Source organism: Podarcis bocagei (genome assembly GCF_964188305.1).
Source record: "Podarcis bocagei genome assembly, chromosome: 9".
Lineage (NCBI taxonomy): Eukaryota > Metazoa > Chordata > Lepidosauria > Squamata > Lacertidae > Podarcis > Podarcis bocagei.
The window spans coordinates 2,292,523-2,308,226 of NC_138134.1; the positions used below are offsets into that span (position 1 = coordinate 2,292,523).

Below are 15,704 nucleotides of genomic sequence, written 5' to 3' on the forward strand. Positions count from 1 at the left end.
GCTCTGAAATGAATAGGCAAAATGAGAACTGTTCTAGTCCCTACCAGACTCCGTTTAGCCCCAGAACGGATAAGGATGGTGCCTTCATCTAATTCTGCAGCTTCTTTCTGGAGTCCCACTTTTGATACTTTCCAGTGAAAGCATAGCAACTTCCAGTTCTGTTACTGAATGTCCAACAAGACTGAAGTGCTCCCACTATTTTGAGTGTTAACATTTTTAATGTCTGATTTGTGTCCGTTTATTCCCCTGCAACTGATTATATATAAACAGCAGCAGGGTATTGCTGGCACACATCAGATTGGAAGATGTGAAGGGATTTTTGATAATGACTTAATTGCTTATTATTATTTTTTTAAACACTTGGGGTTAATCTGTCCTCCCTGAGCCTGTAGCAATTGGTGGGTTTACACATTCAAATTAATAGATTAAGAAATACGCCCCAGCATCTGGAATGTGGAACTCCTAACAGCAATGAGTTTCAAAGAGAAGCCAGCTCTGAGCAAGTATAGATCAGAGGCAGTCCCTTTCTTGAGTGCCGCTTGGGTCCCACATTTTGCCCCCTCCACCCCCCACCCCCCGCCTCCTTGCTCAGCCTACAGTGGCCATTTAGTCTCACTTGCGGTGCCGAGATCTGAGGCACCTGCCATTTTCCATTCAGAGGCAACACTTTTCTCACATCTCCCAGCCCCATTGTCTGATCCCACTTCTGGCTGGGAGAAGGGTGAAAGATCACCACTTTCCCAAGCAGCTCCTCCACTGGCCTCTGCCTGCTCCCTGCAGCCAAATCCCCCCTTCCTGAATGCCACTGGTTGAAGTCACCCTGAGCACAAGCCTTTTGTCATACAGCACCTCCCCTGCACACCATCCGCCAAATCAAATTACAAATCATGACAAGGGAGCCAAATGAACCAGCTTTCCTCTGGGTCCAGCTGCAAAGAAACCTTCCTTACCAGAGGCTTTTGTTTTGACTGAAGTAGGGATTAAGCTGCACCAGTGACAGGCCTTATTTTCCAAGCTCGTCAGCTAATAAACACCCATGTTATTTCAAAGGAAATAAGCCTATTTTCATGTCCTTTTCTATTGAAAGAGCAGTAGTTGAAGTGCATGTATCTTAAAAGATTTATCCATAACTGCAAGTGAAAAGAGACAGAAAATAGGAGAAAGATTGACTCTTAACATTTTAATAAGGTTCTCTATAATGCCTGCTAATGGAATTCTGCGGGAAGAGGAAGAAATGTAGTCATTGGAATTTCCTGCAAAACATACCTACAAAAAGTGCTTCAGGTGTGATCTTCCACTATTGTGCAATGCCAGCAGTTATGAAGTGATCTGGACAAGGAATGTGGGGGAAGAACATCATTCAATATATGACTACTTGTCTAGCCCTGGGACTAGAGAGGGAGCTATGTTAGTCTGTTGCAGCAAAAGCAACAGCCTTGTGACATCTTGAAGATTAGCCACTTCATAAGATTATTATTATTAATTGAATTTATATACCGCCCTATACCCAGGGGTCTCAGGGCGGTTCACAGAATATGCCATGATAAACTTGTCTAGGCTTAAAGGTGCCCACAAAAGTGTGTTTTCTCTGGCCAGAGGGTTATGGTTTGAGCTGTGGGGCCTGCCACTCTTAAGGCGCTGCTCCACACGTTAATCTGAAGACTGCGTTAGGGAGAAGGAAGCCCCTGTTGCTCCACTTGGCATTCTGCAGCTATCTTTGGATGGACAAGAGATAAATGTAGCTGAAAGACACATGATACATGGTTTGCATGAATTGGATGTAGTGGTGTGGTAATTTAGCAATGGGAAATTAGGCATCTATAGTAGTATTAGGTGATCTTGGAACAGCAAAAAGTCTTGTCCAAACTCTCAGTCTGTAAAATGACAAGCTAAGAGAGCTTAACAGAAAATTACACCATTCTGCTCATTGCAATCTATTTTTTATTATTTTAAAACTTTTGGATATGCTGTTAAATGATATGTCTGCAATTAAATACTTTAGACTACATTTTAAAAAATATAACATCGTTAATGTTTTACTTGTAACATAACTTTCATCAGTGAAACACAGAAAATTCAATGACTTTTTTGTTTAAAACATATATTAAATAACTCTCAGTATTCACATCACTTGCCGTCTCACACAACCCTGTCAGGTTACAAGACCATTTTTGTCTCCTTCCCTTTTCATTTATTAAAGGCACCTGCTTCCTTTCTATACCTTTAGAGTCAACCCCAAAGCACAGGAGATGCTCTCCTGCCTCCCTCCCAAAGCAAGCAAACTGCCTCCAGAGCAAAGCTGGATTGAGTTCCCAGGTGACTTGTTTCTGTGCTCTCTCCTCGTGTAGCTCTTGCATGCGGTGCAACTGGCAGCAAGTAAATACTGGCATAGTTTGGTGTGGATGGCTCAGAAGGGGCTCAAAAAGGCCCTTGCTCAGTCTATCCAACCCGTGAGCAAATTTGTGGAGGGCATGAGACTTCAGGGTGCTCATACATAGTTGGCTCCATTGGGAGATGAGTACGTCAGTAGCCTTAGGACGCCTGCAGGAATCTGCAAGTTGAAAGAATTTACAGGGTGGGTTTCTTTCTAATGAAAGAAACGGTCTGGCGTGTCATTGCAAGAGGGGTCCCCGGAACAGGTCATGGGAGTATTTCTCAGGCCTTCCACTTGCTGCTTGCCACTTGTACAGTGGTACCTCGGCTTTCAAACATCTCCATTGACTTAACATTTTGGTTTTCAAATGCCATAAACCCGGAAGTAGATGCTTCGGAAATTCAACATGCCACACGGCTTCCGCTGAGTGCAAGATCCTGAGGCCTAGCTGTCAGCTGTTGAGTTTTCGGTTTTCAAACGTTTCAGAACTTGAACGGTCTTCCAGAATGGATTACATTCAAAAACTGAGGTACCACTGTATTCAAATTCTCAGCTGCTGGTACCCTAAACTCAAGCTGCGGCAGAAACAATTGTTGGCACCCCAGTGGAACAACTGCAAGTGCATTTCATCCCCCTCCAAAGGAGCTTTTGATCCCAGGCAGCTGAGAATTTGAATGATTGCTGAGTGCAGCTCCAATGACAGCTCCCCCACCTTCATTTCCAGGGGGCAACTGCAGAGCCAGGAAAGGGCTGGTTTGATCTATGCGCTTTGGGTTCCGTCCGCTGGAGAGAAGAGGAACGACACCAGCACCAAGAGATCCCTCCAGAGTGGCACTTGAAATGGCTGCGTTGCTGCCCAGTTGGGCTGCGTTGCAACAAAAGGGTCTTTTAGAGAGGTCCTCTATGAATTCCTTATGAGGCCATCATCCTAGAAATCATAAACCTGGGGTTGCTAACCTGCGCCACTCCCAACTCCCATCAGACCCAACCAGTGGTCAGGGATGACAAAAGAGTTTCAGTTCAGCAACAGCAGGAAGACTGCAAGTTACCAAAGCCTGCTAAAATAGATAGGGGTGTATCTTGTAGTTGTGCTGTTTTGTTTTTAGCAGCATGGGACACTAGGCAGCAATCTCTGTTAAATTTAAGTGTAGAGCCATAGCTCTTCATTTAATGACATTCACAAAGATTATTAAAAGGCATATCTGGAGGGGCAGGTTGGAGAAGGGAAAATCAAAACACTCCAGGTTGCTCCTCTCATCAAAGTTTTTCCAGATAAGACCCAGGCACAAATCCTTGCTTTCCGTTCTGTTCTGCAGTCCACCAGCCATCATCGCCTACTTCGATGATGGAGATGACATCACCTGCTTGGATATCCAGTTCATCCTCATTCTAGAAAAAGAGAACAAATGGAGGACTGAAGAGAGGTTTGCTTCAGCAGCAGCTGGAAGGTCCCATGCTTCTCCATCACCATCCCAGGTAGAAGGCTAGGCCAGATCCCTTCTGCCTGACTCCCTAGTTCTTCAGGTGGAGACAGCATTTTGCTGCTGTTGGTCCATGCTTTTCCCACACCTATAGTTGGGAGTGGAGCTGCCCAGTCCCACCCAGGTGCTGCTACAGGTGCTCTGATGGGTGGGGAACCTTGCTCAGCCAGAGGCAAAAGTGGGTGGAGTACCAAGACTAAAGTTTTCCTTTGCACATTAGACAGGCTTCTGCACACACACACACACACACACACACACACTCCAGACAAGCAAGGGAGGTTATCGGATATCAAGGACACATTCATGCCAGGCAAAAACATTCCAGGTTTGAAGCAGAGTTAGTGGCTGGGAAGTGGAGTGTTGCCTGGGAAGAGTTTGGAGGGCCAGGTAAAGAGACCTGGAGGGCCACAATCAGCCTGTGGCCTTGAAGTGCCCCCCCCCGGCCCTGCATACCATAAAGGGCCAAGGAGCCCCTCCAGCCTCTTCCCCCATTTTCAGAATGTTAATTTTAGTAACAAGCACAACCTTAAGCAAAATTAAGTGACTGACTGACCAATTAATTATAGCTTAGATCAACACGTTTCTTTAATCAGGTGATGGCCTTCTTTTTCGTTAATGTATGCTAAACTCTATAACCTGGTTACCATGACCCAAATCAAATTGTGAACATACACAGCAGCCAAAGCTGCTCTGGGTACCAGGCGCCCAGACGGAGCTCATTGCTGACTTGTGACTTTGGCGCCCACAAAGCGTTTCCTTACCTGGAGCTCTAGCAGCTGATGGAGCCGCCATTCAACTTCCCACATGAAGACCACCTGCAGCATTGTGGAGAACAGCAGCAGCAGCAGCAGCAGGACCCCACAGCCCTGCTCCCAGCCACCCTGTGAGACCAGGGGCTTGTCACTTTGCCCAGGAACCAGCTCTGATAGCAGTGGGGCTTTAGGAAATCCTACCCGCGGGCTCTTTGCCTTGGAGTGTGGAGTAAGGGATCTCAAGGTAGTTCTGCTGTGCTCCTGGGCTTCGGCTGATGTCTCCTGTCACTGATTTTTCTTCAAGGCCTACACTGGCTCCCAGTACATTTCCGAGCGCAATTCAAAGTGTTGGCTCTGACCTTGAAAGCCCTAAATGCCCTTGGTTCAGTATACCTGAAGGAGCGTCTCCCCCCCCCCCCATCGTTCTGCCTGGATGCTGAGGTCCAGCGCCATGGGCCTTCTGGCGGTTCCCTCACTCCGAGAAGTGAGGTTACAGGAAACCAGGCAGAGGGCCTTCTTGGTAGTGACTCCCACCCTGTGGAACGCCCTCTAAAGGAGATAAACAGCTATCTGACTTTTAGAAGGCATATAAAGGCAACCCTGTATCAGGAAATTGTTAATGTCTAATGTTTTACAATTTTTTATGTGCTGTAAGCTGCCCAGAGCAGCTGGGGATACCCAGCCAGATAAGTAGGGTATAAATAATAAAATTACTACTACTACTACTACTACTACTACTACTACTACTACAGTGGTGCCTCGCAAGACGAAATTAATTCGTTCCGCAAGTTTTTTCTTCTTGCGAGTTTTTCGTCTTGCGAAGCACGGTTTCCCATAGGAATGCATTGAAAATCAATCAATGCGTTCCTATGGAGACCATCCGGGGACAGAGGGGAAGCGCCGCGCGCCTTCCCCTCTGTCCCCGGACCTGTTCAAAGCAAGGGGCGGCGGGGAGAAGATTGCTTCTCCCCGTTTCCCCTCCCCGCAATCTCCGGGGACAGAGATCTGTCCCCGGACCTGTTTTAAAGCAAGGGAAGGGGCAGCGGGGAGAATCGCTTCTCCCCGTTGCCGCCCCTTGGTTCAAAAGGGGTCCGGGGAGAGAGGGGAAGGCGCACGCACCTTCCCGTCCCCGGAGATTGCGGGGCTGGCAATGGGGAGAAGCAATCTTCTCCCCGCCGCCCCTTGCTTCAAAAGAGGTCCGGGGACAGCGGGGAAGATGCGCTGCGCTTCCCCGCTATCCCCGGAGCTTGCGGGGCAAGCTTCGTTTTGCGAAGCAAGCCCATAGGGAAATGCGTCTTGCGAAGCAGCTAAGAAAACGAAAAACTCCTTCGTCTAGCGAGTTTTTCATCTTCTGAGGCGTTCGTCTTGCGGGGTACCACTGTACTACTACTACTACATGCAGAGAGATCAGGGGAAGAGCTCTCTCTGCAGCTCCCATTTCTTGGGATAGTTTAACTGGAACTGCTTTGTGGCTTTGTGTTTAAGGATTTTTATCCTTGTTTTTGGGATCACAAAAGCGGCCTGCGAGGGAGCACGTCAGCTGTGCATGGCCTCCACTTAAAGGCAATTCATTCAATCAACCAGCCAATAAAAATAAAACCACATTTACCTCCTGGAGTTTGTGTTCAGATTGATATTGATTTTGTTTAAGCAGATTCTATGCTGGGGGTCCCCAAACTAAGGCCCAGGGGCTGGATAAGGCCCGAGGGACTCATTTATCTGATCCACTTCTGGGATGGAGGAGCACCGGAAATAATGCTTGCGCATGCGCACAAGCAATTTCTGCTGCACATCCAGGTCGGAGGAGGCCCGTGCACATGCGCACAAGCTATTTTCGGTGCTCCTCCAACCCGGAAGTGCGCCGGAAATAGCGTGTGCCCACACATATGGGCACGTGCTCCCCCGCCCTCCAGCCCACAGCGCGATCAGCGCTGGAGACACCGTCCCGAGGTGCAGTAAGTTTGCTGACCCCTGCTCTATGCACCTGGGGGGATTTGATGCTTACCTGGGCTGTGTAATCATAGAGGACTCTGTAGTCCTCAGATGTAGAAAACTCTTCTTCTTGGGCCACGTGAATTGCTGCATAAACGCCATCTGCTTTCTCAGCTGTGGGAACAAAGGGGTTAACTGCTTGGAGAGGCGAAGCAGCTCCCAGGAATGTACTGAGGCATTCCAACGTGCAATTGGACCCGTCTATCTAGATTTAGCCTTAGTAACCACATGAATTCCATGATGCATTCATAGCACAAAGAAAATATTTTGGCCTCAGCAATTGTTTTCAAGTACCGGTGCTGTTTTGAAACCTCAAAGAATTGGATCATTTTTTAAAAGGGATTTTATTGTTTATTATGAGTATTTATTAAACACCAGCTCATTAAAAGACTACCATGGCAGTGTACAATAAGATCATTAAAATATCATAAAATTATACAGAACAAACTAGCAACACCAAATCAGATTAATTCTCTGGGGTGGATAACTATTAGAGATCATTTATTTGATTTCTATCCTCCCCAAAGGCAGCAAACACTATACAAAAATTGTAAAACAAAAGCAATTGCATCTCACAGCTACTTTTTTCACAGTCGCCAATAACTGTATTTCAGCCATCAAAAGTCTGTGTGAACAGAAGTGTTTTAAAATTCCTCCAGACATGGGTGAGAGAGACGCACATCCACAGGGAGGGCATTCCATCAATATCAAGATTTGCAACAGCTGATATTGGGGGAGGTGCTCTTTGGTCTCAGAGCATGGAGGGCGTCAAGGATGCCGGAGCAGCAGCAACGGGGAAGGGAAGGCCCTAAGTGTGGCAGCACCTCAACTTTGGCACTCCCTGCCCATTGAAATCAAGCAGGCGCCTTCACTGGACTCATTCATTTTGGCACCTGATAAAAATATTCTTGCTTACACAAGCCCACACATGCTTAGAAAGCTGAGGTAATCTTAATATGCATGTTAACTTTGGTATGTTGTAAAAAAATTTATCTTTGAGGGGTTTCTTTTACATTCAAGTGGTGTATGAATCTTATGAACTAACTAAATACACAGTTTATCATCATCATCATCATCACCACCACACTGCACTGAGCAGCAGGAGAAGGCAGGCAGGCAGCTTTGCACAACGCCTCTTCTGTGCCAAACCCAAACTCAGGTCATCTTTGTTTCTCCAGGCTCCTTCTGCCTGCTCCTGCTTCCTCCAGGGCTGGTATGACCTGAGGTTTCACTTCCTTTGCAAGACAGAGTCCTGACAGCATTGCTGCAATAGCTGCACTAGGCCTCCCCATGTGGCCCGCAAGCATGTTTTGGCCAAGCCACGCCCACCGTCCCACCAGGGGGACCCAAGGGCCTTTGCAGGCACAGCTGCAAAGGGGCGCCAGGTCTTGCCAGGGGCAATAATCAGCTGGTTTCCAGGGACTGCACAGCTCTGTGCACAAAGCGCCCAAGCCCCAGCCACCAGCTGATGATGGGGGCCTGCGCAGAGCTCTGAGTGGTGCTTTTGCTGATGCCCTTGATTGCTCGGGCAAAAACAGATCGCCTGGCGCCACTGTTCCTCTCCCTCTCCCCTGCCCCCCCCATCTTACACAGAGGCAAGCAGAGCCTGACAGGAGGCAAACAGCAGCCCCTCCCTTCCCCTGCTGGGCCCCCCCTTTCTCCATCAAGTGCTCTTGGGGGAATGGGAAAAAACACCCTCTGTTGCAAGCTTTGAGTCCCTTTAAACAGATTAACACAGCAATGCCCAAAAGAGTGAAGGGGTGGATTTGTGTTTAATCCTGAAAAGGTGCCAATGGCCCTTTTAAAATGTGGGCTCCTTCCTAAAAAGAACATCAGTTGAACAAACATACCAGCTGGTGGAGCTGTGGGAACAATACTGTCGTTGGTGTTTCGATTGTTTCCGTGGAGCAATCCAGAGAATCTGTGGAGCCATAAGAACCCAGGATGAGCTTCAGAGCAAGAGGCATTGCCGCCACCCCACCCACCCACCCCCCGCCAGCCCCCTCCTTTCTTATTTATCATGGCTCCTGCGCTCATGGCCAGCGTTGAGGGTCACCCTCAGTGGGCCCCTGCCAGCGCCCAGACCCCATCAGGGCCCCCACAGAGGACTTCCATAGCCTCCTGGCCATGCCCCCCTCTTAGGAACGTGAGAGGAGCCCTGCTAGATCAGACCCAGGGCCTGCCTGCTTCACCAGGTGCCTCTGGGAAGCAGGACAAAAGGGCAACAGGCCTCTCCTGCTGCAACTGCTGTGCAGGGGTAGACTGCCCCTGAACATGGTGGCTCCATGTTGCCGTCCTGGTTAGTATCAATGGGCAGCCCCATCCTCCATGAAATACATCAACGCTTCTCGAAGCCAGAATGCAGTGCTTCAAGGGGCAATGAATCCCACAGGCTAACTCTTGCCCCCGCCTCCCCCTTGCTGCCTGGACACCTGACCTCCCCAAGTGTGCAAGCAGTGGCAAAAGTCAGACTCCTTGCCCTTTCCTGCTGGGTGGATTGGGCCCAGAGACGGAAGGAAAGCCCATGGCCAGCCATCAAGATGGCACAGTGTCACCGCTCAGGCCTGGAGAGACAGTTCATGCGACACCCGAGATCACTGCTTCAAGAGAGTTGTGTTCATTGGTATTTCAGAGGAACTGAGCTGCAACTTTCCCTGCAGCCAGGCGGGACGCTGATCCCTCTGGTCACACTTCTATTTTCAGGTTATTCATTACATATATGGCAACGCAGTCACGTGGGGGGCAAACTCCTTCCCAACTCCTTCCCTTTCTTATTTATTTAATAAAATTTATATACTCTTTGATTGCAGAAGGACCTCAAGGTGATTTACAAAAGAAATATGATTTTATTTGGCAGCTTCTCTGTCTCTTAAATTGTTGTTTTCATACCCAATTTTAATAATATAATAATCATATCTGTTTTATTCCCTCCTGACTTTTTCTTTTTCTTTTGACTTTAACAAAAGCTCTATGTGTCAATTATTTTGTTATTCAATTTTATTTTATTTTTTAAAGATAGCAGAGATGTCCTAACTCACAGAGGGGAGCCTGGTGACTGCATATTCCCCAAGACAAACCCCCCCCCAAAAAAACACACATGGCTCTACACCTGTGCAGAGAAAGCTTCCCCAAAGTCTCTTGGGAGAGTCCCCCATATTCAAGTTGCCCAATGGGCCTCCGTTACCTCTTCATCATCCCACATGTCGGGACGGGGCTGCTGCAGGTTTTAGCCGTCAGGACTCGGTCGTAGTAGTTTTCGTAGCCAATGGCAGCTGCGTTGGAGAAGGGGTGGAAGGCATGGGAAAAACCAGCTCAGCATCGCTGTACCATTCCCCCCCCCCCCCACTACCGCATGGTCATTGTCTCCTCTGAAGCTCACATTTAAAACCTTTCACAATATGTTAAGAATGGCACGTTCCTAATGGTCTGGCAGGGGAATGCTACTGGTGATGGCTTGGCAGTGGAATGGGAAGCAAAGGATCTTCCGGACATTCCCCTTTGAAGAGGGCACGAGGGGGGTCGGGGGGGGGGCTCGGAAAAGCCCCAAGGGCCAGATAGGAAGTTCCCCATTCCTGCTGCAGCAGAATGTGGAATCCAAACAAAACACATTCAAATTCCACAAAAGGGGATCTCAGTTAAGTATGTGAACTTCCTGGCAGTGTGGGCCATTCAAGAGTGGAGCAGACTGCTTAGGAAAGATGGCGGACTCTCCTTTCTTAGAAGCTCATAAGCAGTGTTAGAAATTCAGATCTATAAGCTCGGTGTCAAATGGCTCCTTAAACCAAGGTTACAGTTGCCAAAACAGAATGCCTAGTTGCCACCCCCACCCCCCAGAATACAACTTTTTGGTTTCTGAAATTCATTCTGATTGTGTGGATAAAATATAATGGATATAATTTTACAGGTTGTGGTACTGGTGTGTGAAAGCAGTCTATATCCGAGGACCCCAGGGAGGCCCCTCCAGATGGGGGAGGCGACAGGAGCCATTCTAGCCCCCGGGCATCTTCATTTGGTCCCAAGGGGATGAGAGCCAGGTGCAACGTGTGCCTGGTGAATGTTGAACGCTGCTTATATGCAGAGGCTGGATGCTCACCGCCTACAAGCAATGCTGCTGCTGCTGCTGCAAGTCTCCTGCAGCAGCCGGGGGCTGGACTAGCTGCCTGGGAAGGACCTTCCAGTCGCCCTTATTCCCACCCCTCCTTTCTGGAGTTCAGAGGTGACAATCAGACAACCAAAAACACTAAATAAAAAAGTTCCCTCAGCTTTTTTATTTACCTGGTGGCTCCATCCCAGTCATCTTATTCTGAACGAAGTGATTCATATCCGAGTCTATGTTGCAGTTCTCCAGGCTCACGCGGACCTCTTCATACAGCTGGGAGAGCGAGAAAGGGAAGACGTGGCTTGGCTCCTGATCAGCACATTTTATGAACCAAAAACTTTTGCTTTTTTTGACACCAGTCATCTTAGTTCCTTCCTTGAAAATGGGTTTTTCTGAGGCTAAGATTCTAAGACTGCGGGCAGAGCCTGTTGCAGCCTTAATTCTGATGAGGCTACTGAGCACCTTCAGATGCTTCATAAATAAATAGAACAAAAACATGTTTTTTAGGAGTTAAGTTGCGGTTGAAAGTGTTGCGCTCTTCCTCAATGCTCTGGGCCATTTTGTTGTTTAATGGTTACTAGGAAGTGCTCTGATGGTGTTTCCTGCTTGGCAGGGGGTTGGACTCGATGGCCCTTGTGGTCTCTTCCAACTCTATGATTCTATGATTCTAGGAATCCCTTGGATCTCTTCTGAGTTTCTGGGATTCCCTTCCACTTTAGCCTCAGTTTTATTTATTTCCTTTCTGTCCCACCTTCTTCCCTCCAAGGAGCTCAAGGTGGGGGTAGACAGCCCTCCTCCCCCACCCCTGGATCCTCACAGCAACAGCCCTGCAAGGGAGGTCAAGCTGAGAGCGGGCCCAAGTGGAGAGCTTCCAGGGGAGAGCTTCATGGCAAAGGGGGGCAGGAGTCCAACCCTGGCCTCCCAGGTCCTAGGCTGACATTCTAACCACTACACCACCGCTGGCCTGTGTAGTGTGTAGTTACCTCGTCATCCTTCACGCACTGCATGGAGAGCTGGTTGCAATGGACCCACAGGGAATTCCGGAGGATGGTGATTCGGTCGCATTCCTGGAGCTGGAAGGCCTGGATCCATGAAGGACAAAGGGGGGTTCCGTTGGCTCCATGGAGTTCTGCGTCAGGGCCGCCGTCCAAAGGTGGCAGCTTGGGCATTTGGCAAGGGGCCACACTCAGGAGGGGAGCCGCGGCTAGGGGCCCCTGGGACCTGCTGCAGCAAGGTGGTGCAGACTCACGGAAGGGCTTTGCAAAACCCGGACCTGACCCCATTCCAACATGGCATGCAGAAGTCCCACATGTCAACACGGAGAATGCACAGGCGTCAGTGGACTATGAAAGCTGCGGCTCATCTTGAGCCGTGGATACAAAGTGCTTTCCAAATGGAAACCTCTTACCTCGCAAGTGCTGATATGCTCCTGCTCCCAGGCAATCCGGGCCTGATCCAGCAATTCTATGTTCTGCTTGTACACTCTTTCTGCAGCAGCAGAAAAACAAATGAGAGGTGTTCACCAATGAGGTACAAGTCTCTCTTTGTGTAGCCCCATCCCATGATTAGGAATCCTCCAGGACAAAATACCCAAGACTTAAAAGAACAGGAAGACCCTCCTGGATGGCGGGGTTGCCAGGACCTGTGCCTGCCCCAGCCGTGTGGGGCACATGTGACCTACTGTGGGTTTTCTGGGCAGTACCTGCTTCATTTGCTGCCTCTTTGCACTGCCTTGCTTTGGTCTGACTCTGAAATATAAAAAGAGAAGACCGTCATGGCTCTGCAGAAGAAAGAGAAGGGATGCTGATTATTGTGAATACTGGATACCCTTGCCAACACAAGAAGAGCCAAAATGGCCTCTCTAGCCCTGTTCTCACAGTGTCCAACCAAATACCCAGATGGAAAACCCACAAGCAGGACTCCAAGAGCACGAGAGCAATCCGCTCTCCACCTGCGGTTTCCAGAAACTAGTCTTCAGAAGCATTGCTGCCTCCAACTGTGGAGCCAGAGAAGAGCCCCCCCCCCCGGCTCCCAGCCACTGACTCCTCCATCGAGGTTGCTGGACATCCCTGCCCATTTGGCCAAGGCTGGCCCAGGAATTCCTCTGCAGCTGGCATTTCTCCCTTCACATCCCAAATAATCCAAATCCTGCCATTTATTAATTTCTAGGGTTTGGAGGGTTCCCCCCAAATCTATAACAATATACAACATATACAGAATACATATATCAGAGTTACAGCTCAAATCACCTCCAAACCCCACCCAGCCACCCTCAGTAGTTACCAAAATTCTTCCCATTAGCACAATATACAACACTATCAAAAGCCAGCCCATACAAGGAATAAATATACCATCTTTAGCATGCAAGCCAACTGACTAAAATAGCCAACCCAATCTGCACTGAACAGGAACAGACTTATTATTCTTTTTGTGTTAGCGAATTCAATAAAAGGGTACCAGATAAATACAAATGGGTCATTTTCCTGTTGACCACGCACACAAGTTTCTAACAAAGCAATCCTTGGGAACTGTGAATTTTGAAGGATAGCTGTGTTTCAGTTTGCATTAAAATACAGGCCAACCCAAATTTCTCCTCCACCTCTAGCTAAGGGAGAAATGACACCTTAGTTTTTCATCAGCTGAGTCAAATGGGACAACCCAGGAACCAGGGAAACCACCACAGCGAAAAGCAGGCGTTTGCTGGAGGCCCAACGCCCAGCTGCTCCCTTGAAAGACCACTGAGATTCTAGGATACCTTTTCTGTTTGCTTTGGGTTGCCCACAGCACTTATCCTCTCCAAGGTCTGTTCAGCCTCATCGGTGTCTTTGCACTTCTGCTCATAAGACTTCTTTGACTGCAGGCAAAGATATAAATACCGTCGATGTGTTGTGAACACCTTGAGATCAATGGATATAGGGCAGTATAAATTTAATAAATAAAATGAATAAAAAAATAAGTAAATGAGATTGGAGGAGAGGGAGGGAGGGAGGGAGGGAGCTGGCGGCACGACAGCAGGGAATCCCCAGAAGCTGAAGGCTCTTCTTAGGATAGTGTCCTAGGCTAGTCCTACTCGGAATGGACTCACTGACGAACTTGGGCTCATTAATTCCTAGGGACATTAAAATGCATTGCATTAAAAGCGTGCATTGCGGGGGTTGGACTAGATGACCCTTGGGATCCCTTCCAACTCTACGATTGTAGGATTCACTGTGATACTTTAGAGTCATGGCTTCCCCAGCGGAGGAGCAGATGCCCGCGCTGCCCAGGACGGGTGCACTCCTGAGGGGGGTTCCCTCCCAGGCGCGGGGTAGCCACTGGGGTGCGCCCTGCGGCCGGTGGCGGAGCGAGTCGCCAATGGCAGACATTCGGTGCACCGCCTGCCCATGACTGCCAAATGTCACCCCCCCCCCCTGTGAAAACACCCGGGGTGTCTGCCCCCCCCCACACCCCTTCCTGTGCCCTTGGCTTCCCCCGAAAGGATCATGAGAAGTGTAGTTTGTTAAGAGAGCTAAGAGTTGTAGGGAAACCCCTAGTGCCCTCATTCGCAGTCCAGTCTAACAGTCGATCCCTCTTCACAGGGAACTCCTGGAAGGGGAATAGGGATCTCCTTAGAATGCTCAGCACACTGAACAAACTACAGCTCCCAGAATTCTTTGCAAGAAGCTAGACCTCTTTAAAGGGGTATAATAGTGCTTTGAATGCATAGGGTGAATGTGGCCCAAGTGCTACTCAGAGAAGAACCTAAGTTAGTCCTGTCTATTAACTTCAATGGGTCTACTCTGAGTAGCATCCTAAAAATCTACGCACCTCAATGGATCATACCAAGGTCAAAGGTGAATTCTGGACAGGGTGACCGGTGTCTCTGCACTGGGCATCAACAGGGCACCACAGCTATAATGCGGTGCATTGGGCAGAATGGAAGGAAGGGGTTGCCAAATTTTGGGCTCACTCAGGGCACCACTGGAATTTTAAAGTCTGCCACTGCCAAGGGCCTCTTTCCCATGGTGGCCAACCAAGTGCCTCTGGGAATCCCACAATCCCATGTCTGGAGGGCAACTCTCTCCCTCAGAGGAGACCCACCGGCAAGAAGGGACTTCAGTCACTCATGCCTAGGTGAGCTTCATGGTAAGGGGCCCCATCCTCAGCCTGATTAAAGCAATTATTTAGGCTGTGGTGAAATACGTGTGCTCTTTAAGCTCATTTCTTACCTCCATGGTCTTCTTGTACATTGAGAGCTTGTTCTTGTGCACTCGCTCCATTGTACTTTCATACTGCAGGAAACACAGAAGATTTACAACTCTTGTCCCCCAGCAAAAGAGCTTTTAAGCTGGGTCTGCCCTACATCTGGAATTTCCTGGATAGAACTGGGATTCGGGGCAGAAATTGCTGAAATGTCCTGGAAAATCCAGACGTATGCAACCCATGTTGGAGGTCTATATTTTGACAAATTTCCTTAAAAATAGCTTAACAACTTTGTCTTCCCCCTCCCATAAAAAAAAACTTTGGATTTTCCCTTTTTGAAACTGGGCAACCCAATTTTAAGCTCTCTGCCTTGCTTGGATTACGGTAAATTTGCGTGATTTCAACAAGCCTGCCTTCAACCGTGCAGAGATGAATTAGTGCAAGTTAAACACACATCAGATGCAATCTTGCTGCATTCACACAATTCCAGACGACTGGTGAACCTTGGAACACCACCTCAAAACAGAACACAGGCCAAAAAAGCAGGCAGCGCCCGACCCACCACCAGACAAGTCAAAAGCCAAAGCATAAAAAGCAAACATTTGGGAGGAAGCCTTGAAGGTGTCTTGTCTCCCTTTGGAGATCTGACTGACACAGCGCTTCTCCTTATGCTCTGGCTGTCTATTTGTCAGTAGAGCCAATAGGGCAACATCCTCAGAAAGCCCTTCTCCACAGTTAAACCCAGCGGCACTTATCACCTCCATTCAGGAAAAGCGGAGAGTTAGGATACAGCCTGTCTGTCCATCACATCCAATATATTAATG

The 15,704-nt window shown here is 48.6% G+C and overlaps 1 protein-coding gene across 2 annotated transcripts in view; it reads right to left on the bottom strand.

Moving 5' to 3' along the window:
• Positions 1-1,924: 1,924 nt before the first annotated feature.
• The window catches only part of PSTPIP1 (proline-serine-threonine phosphatase interacting protein 1), a 41,395-nt gene continuing 27,615 nt past the window's right edge, over positions 1,925-15,704 (bottom strand). For both annotated transcript variants that reach the window (XM_081207860.1, XM_081207861.1), the window contains exons 6-15: positions 14,907-14,969; positions 13,454-13,552; positions 12,401-12,446; positions 12,107-12,186; positions 11,682-11,780; positions 10,875-10,971; positions 9,784-9,871; positions 8,450-8,520; positions 6,613-6,713; positions 1,925-3,763 (exon numbers count right to left, since the gene is read on the bottom strand). In XM_081207860.1, the coding sequence (XP_081063986.1) occupies positions 3,632-3,763; positions 6,613-6,713; positions 8,450-8,520; positions 9,784-9,871; positions 10,875-10,971; positions 11,682-11,780; positions 12,107-12,186; positions 12,401-12,446; positions 13,454-13,552; positions 14,907-14,969 (876 nt within the window). In that variant the 3' untranslated portion in view covers positions 1,925-3,631. The remainder of the gene's footprint in view (positions 3,764-6,612; positions 6,714-8,449; positions 8,521-9,783; positions 9,872-10,874; positions 10,972-11,681; positions 11,781-12,106; positions 12,187-12,400; positions 12,447-13,453; positions 13,553-14,906; positions 14,970-15,704) is intronic.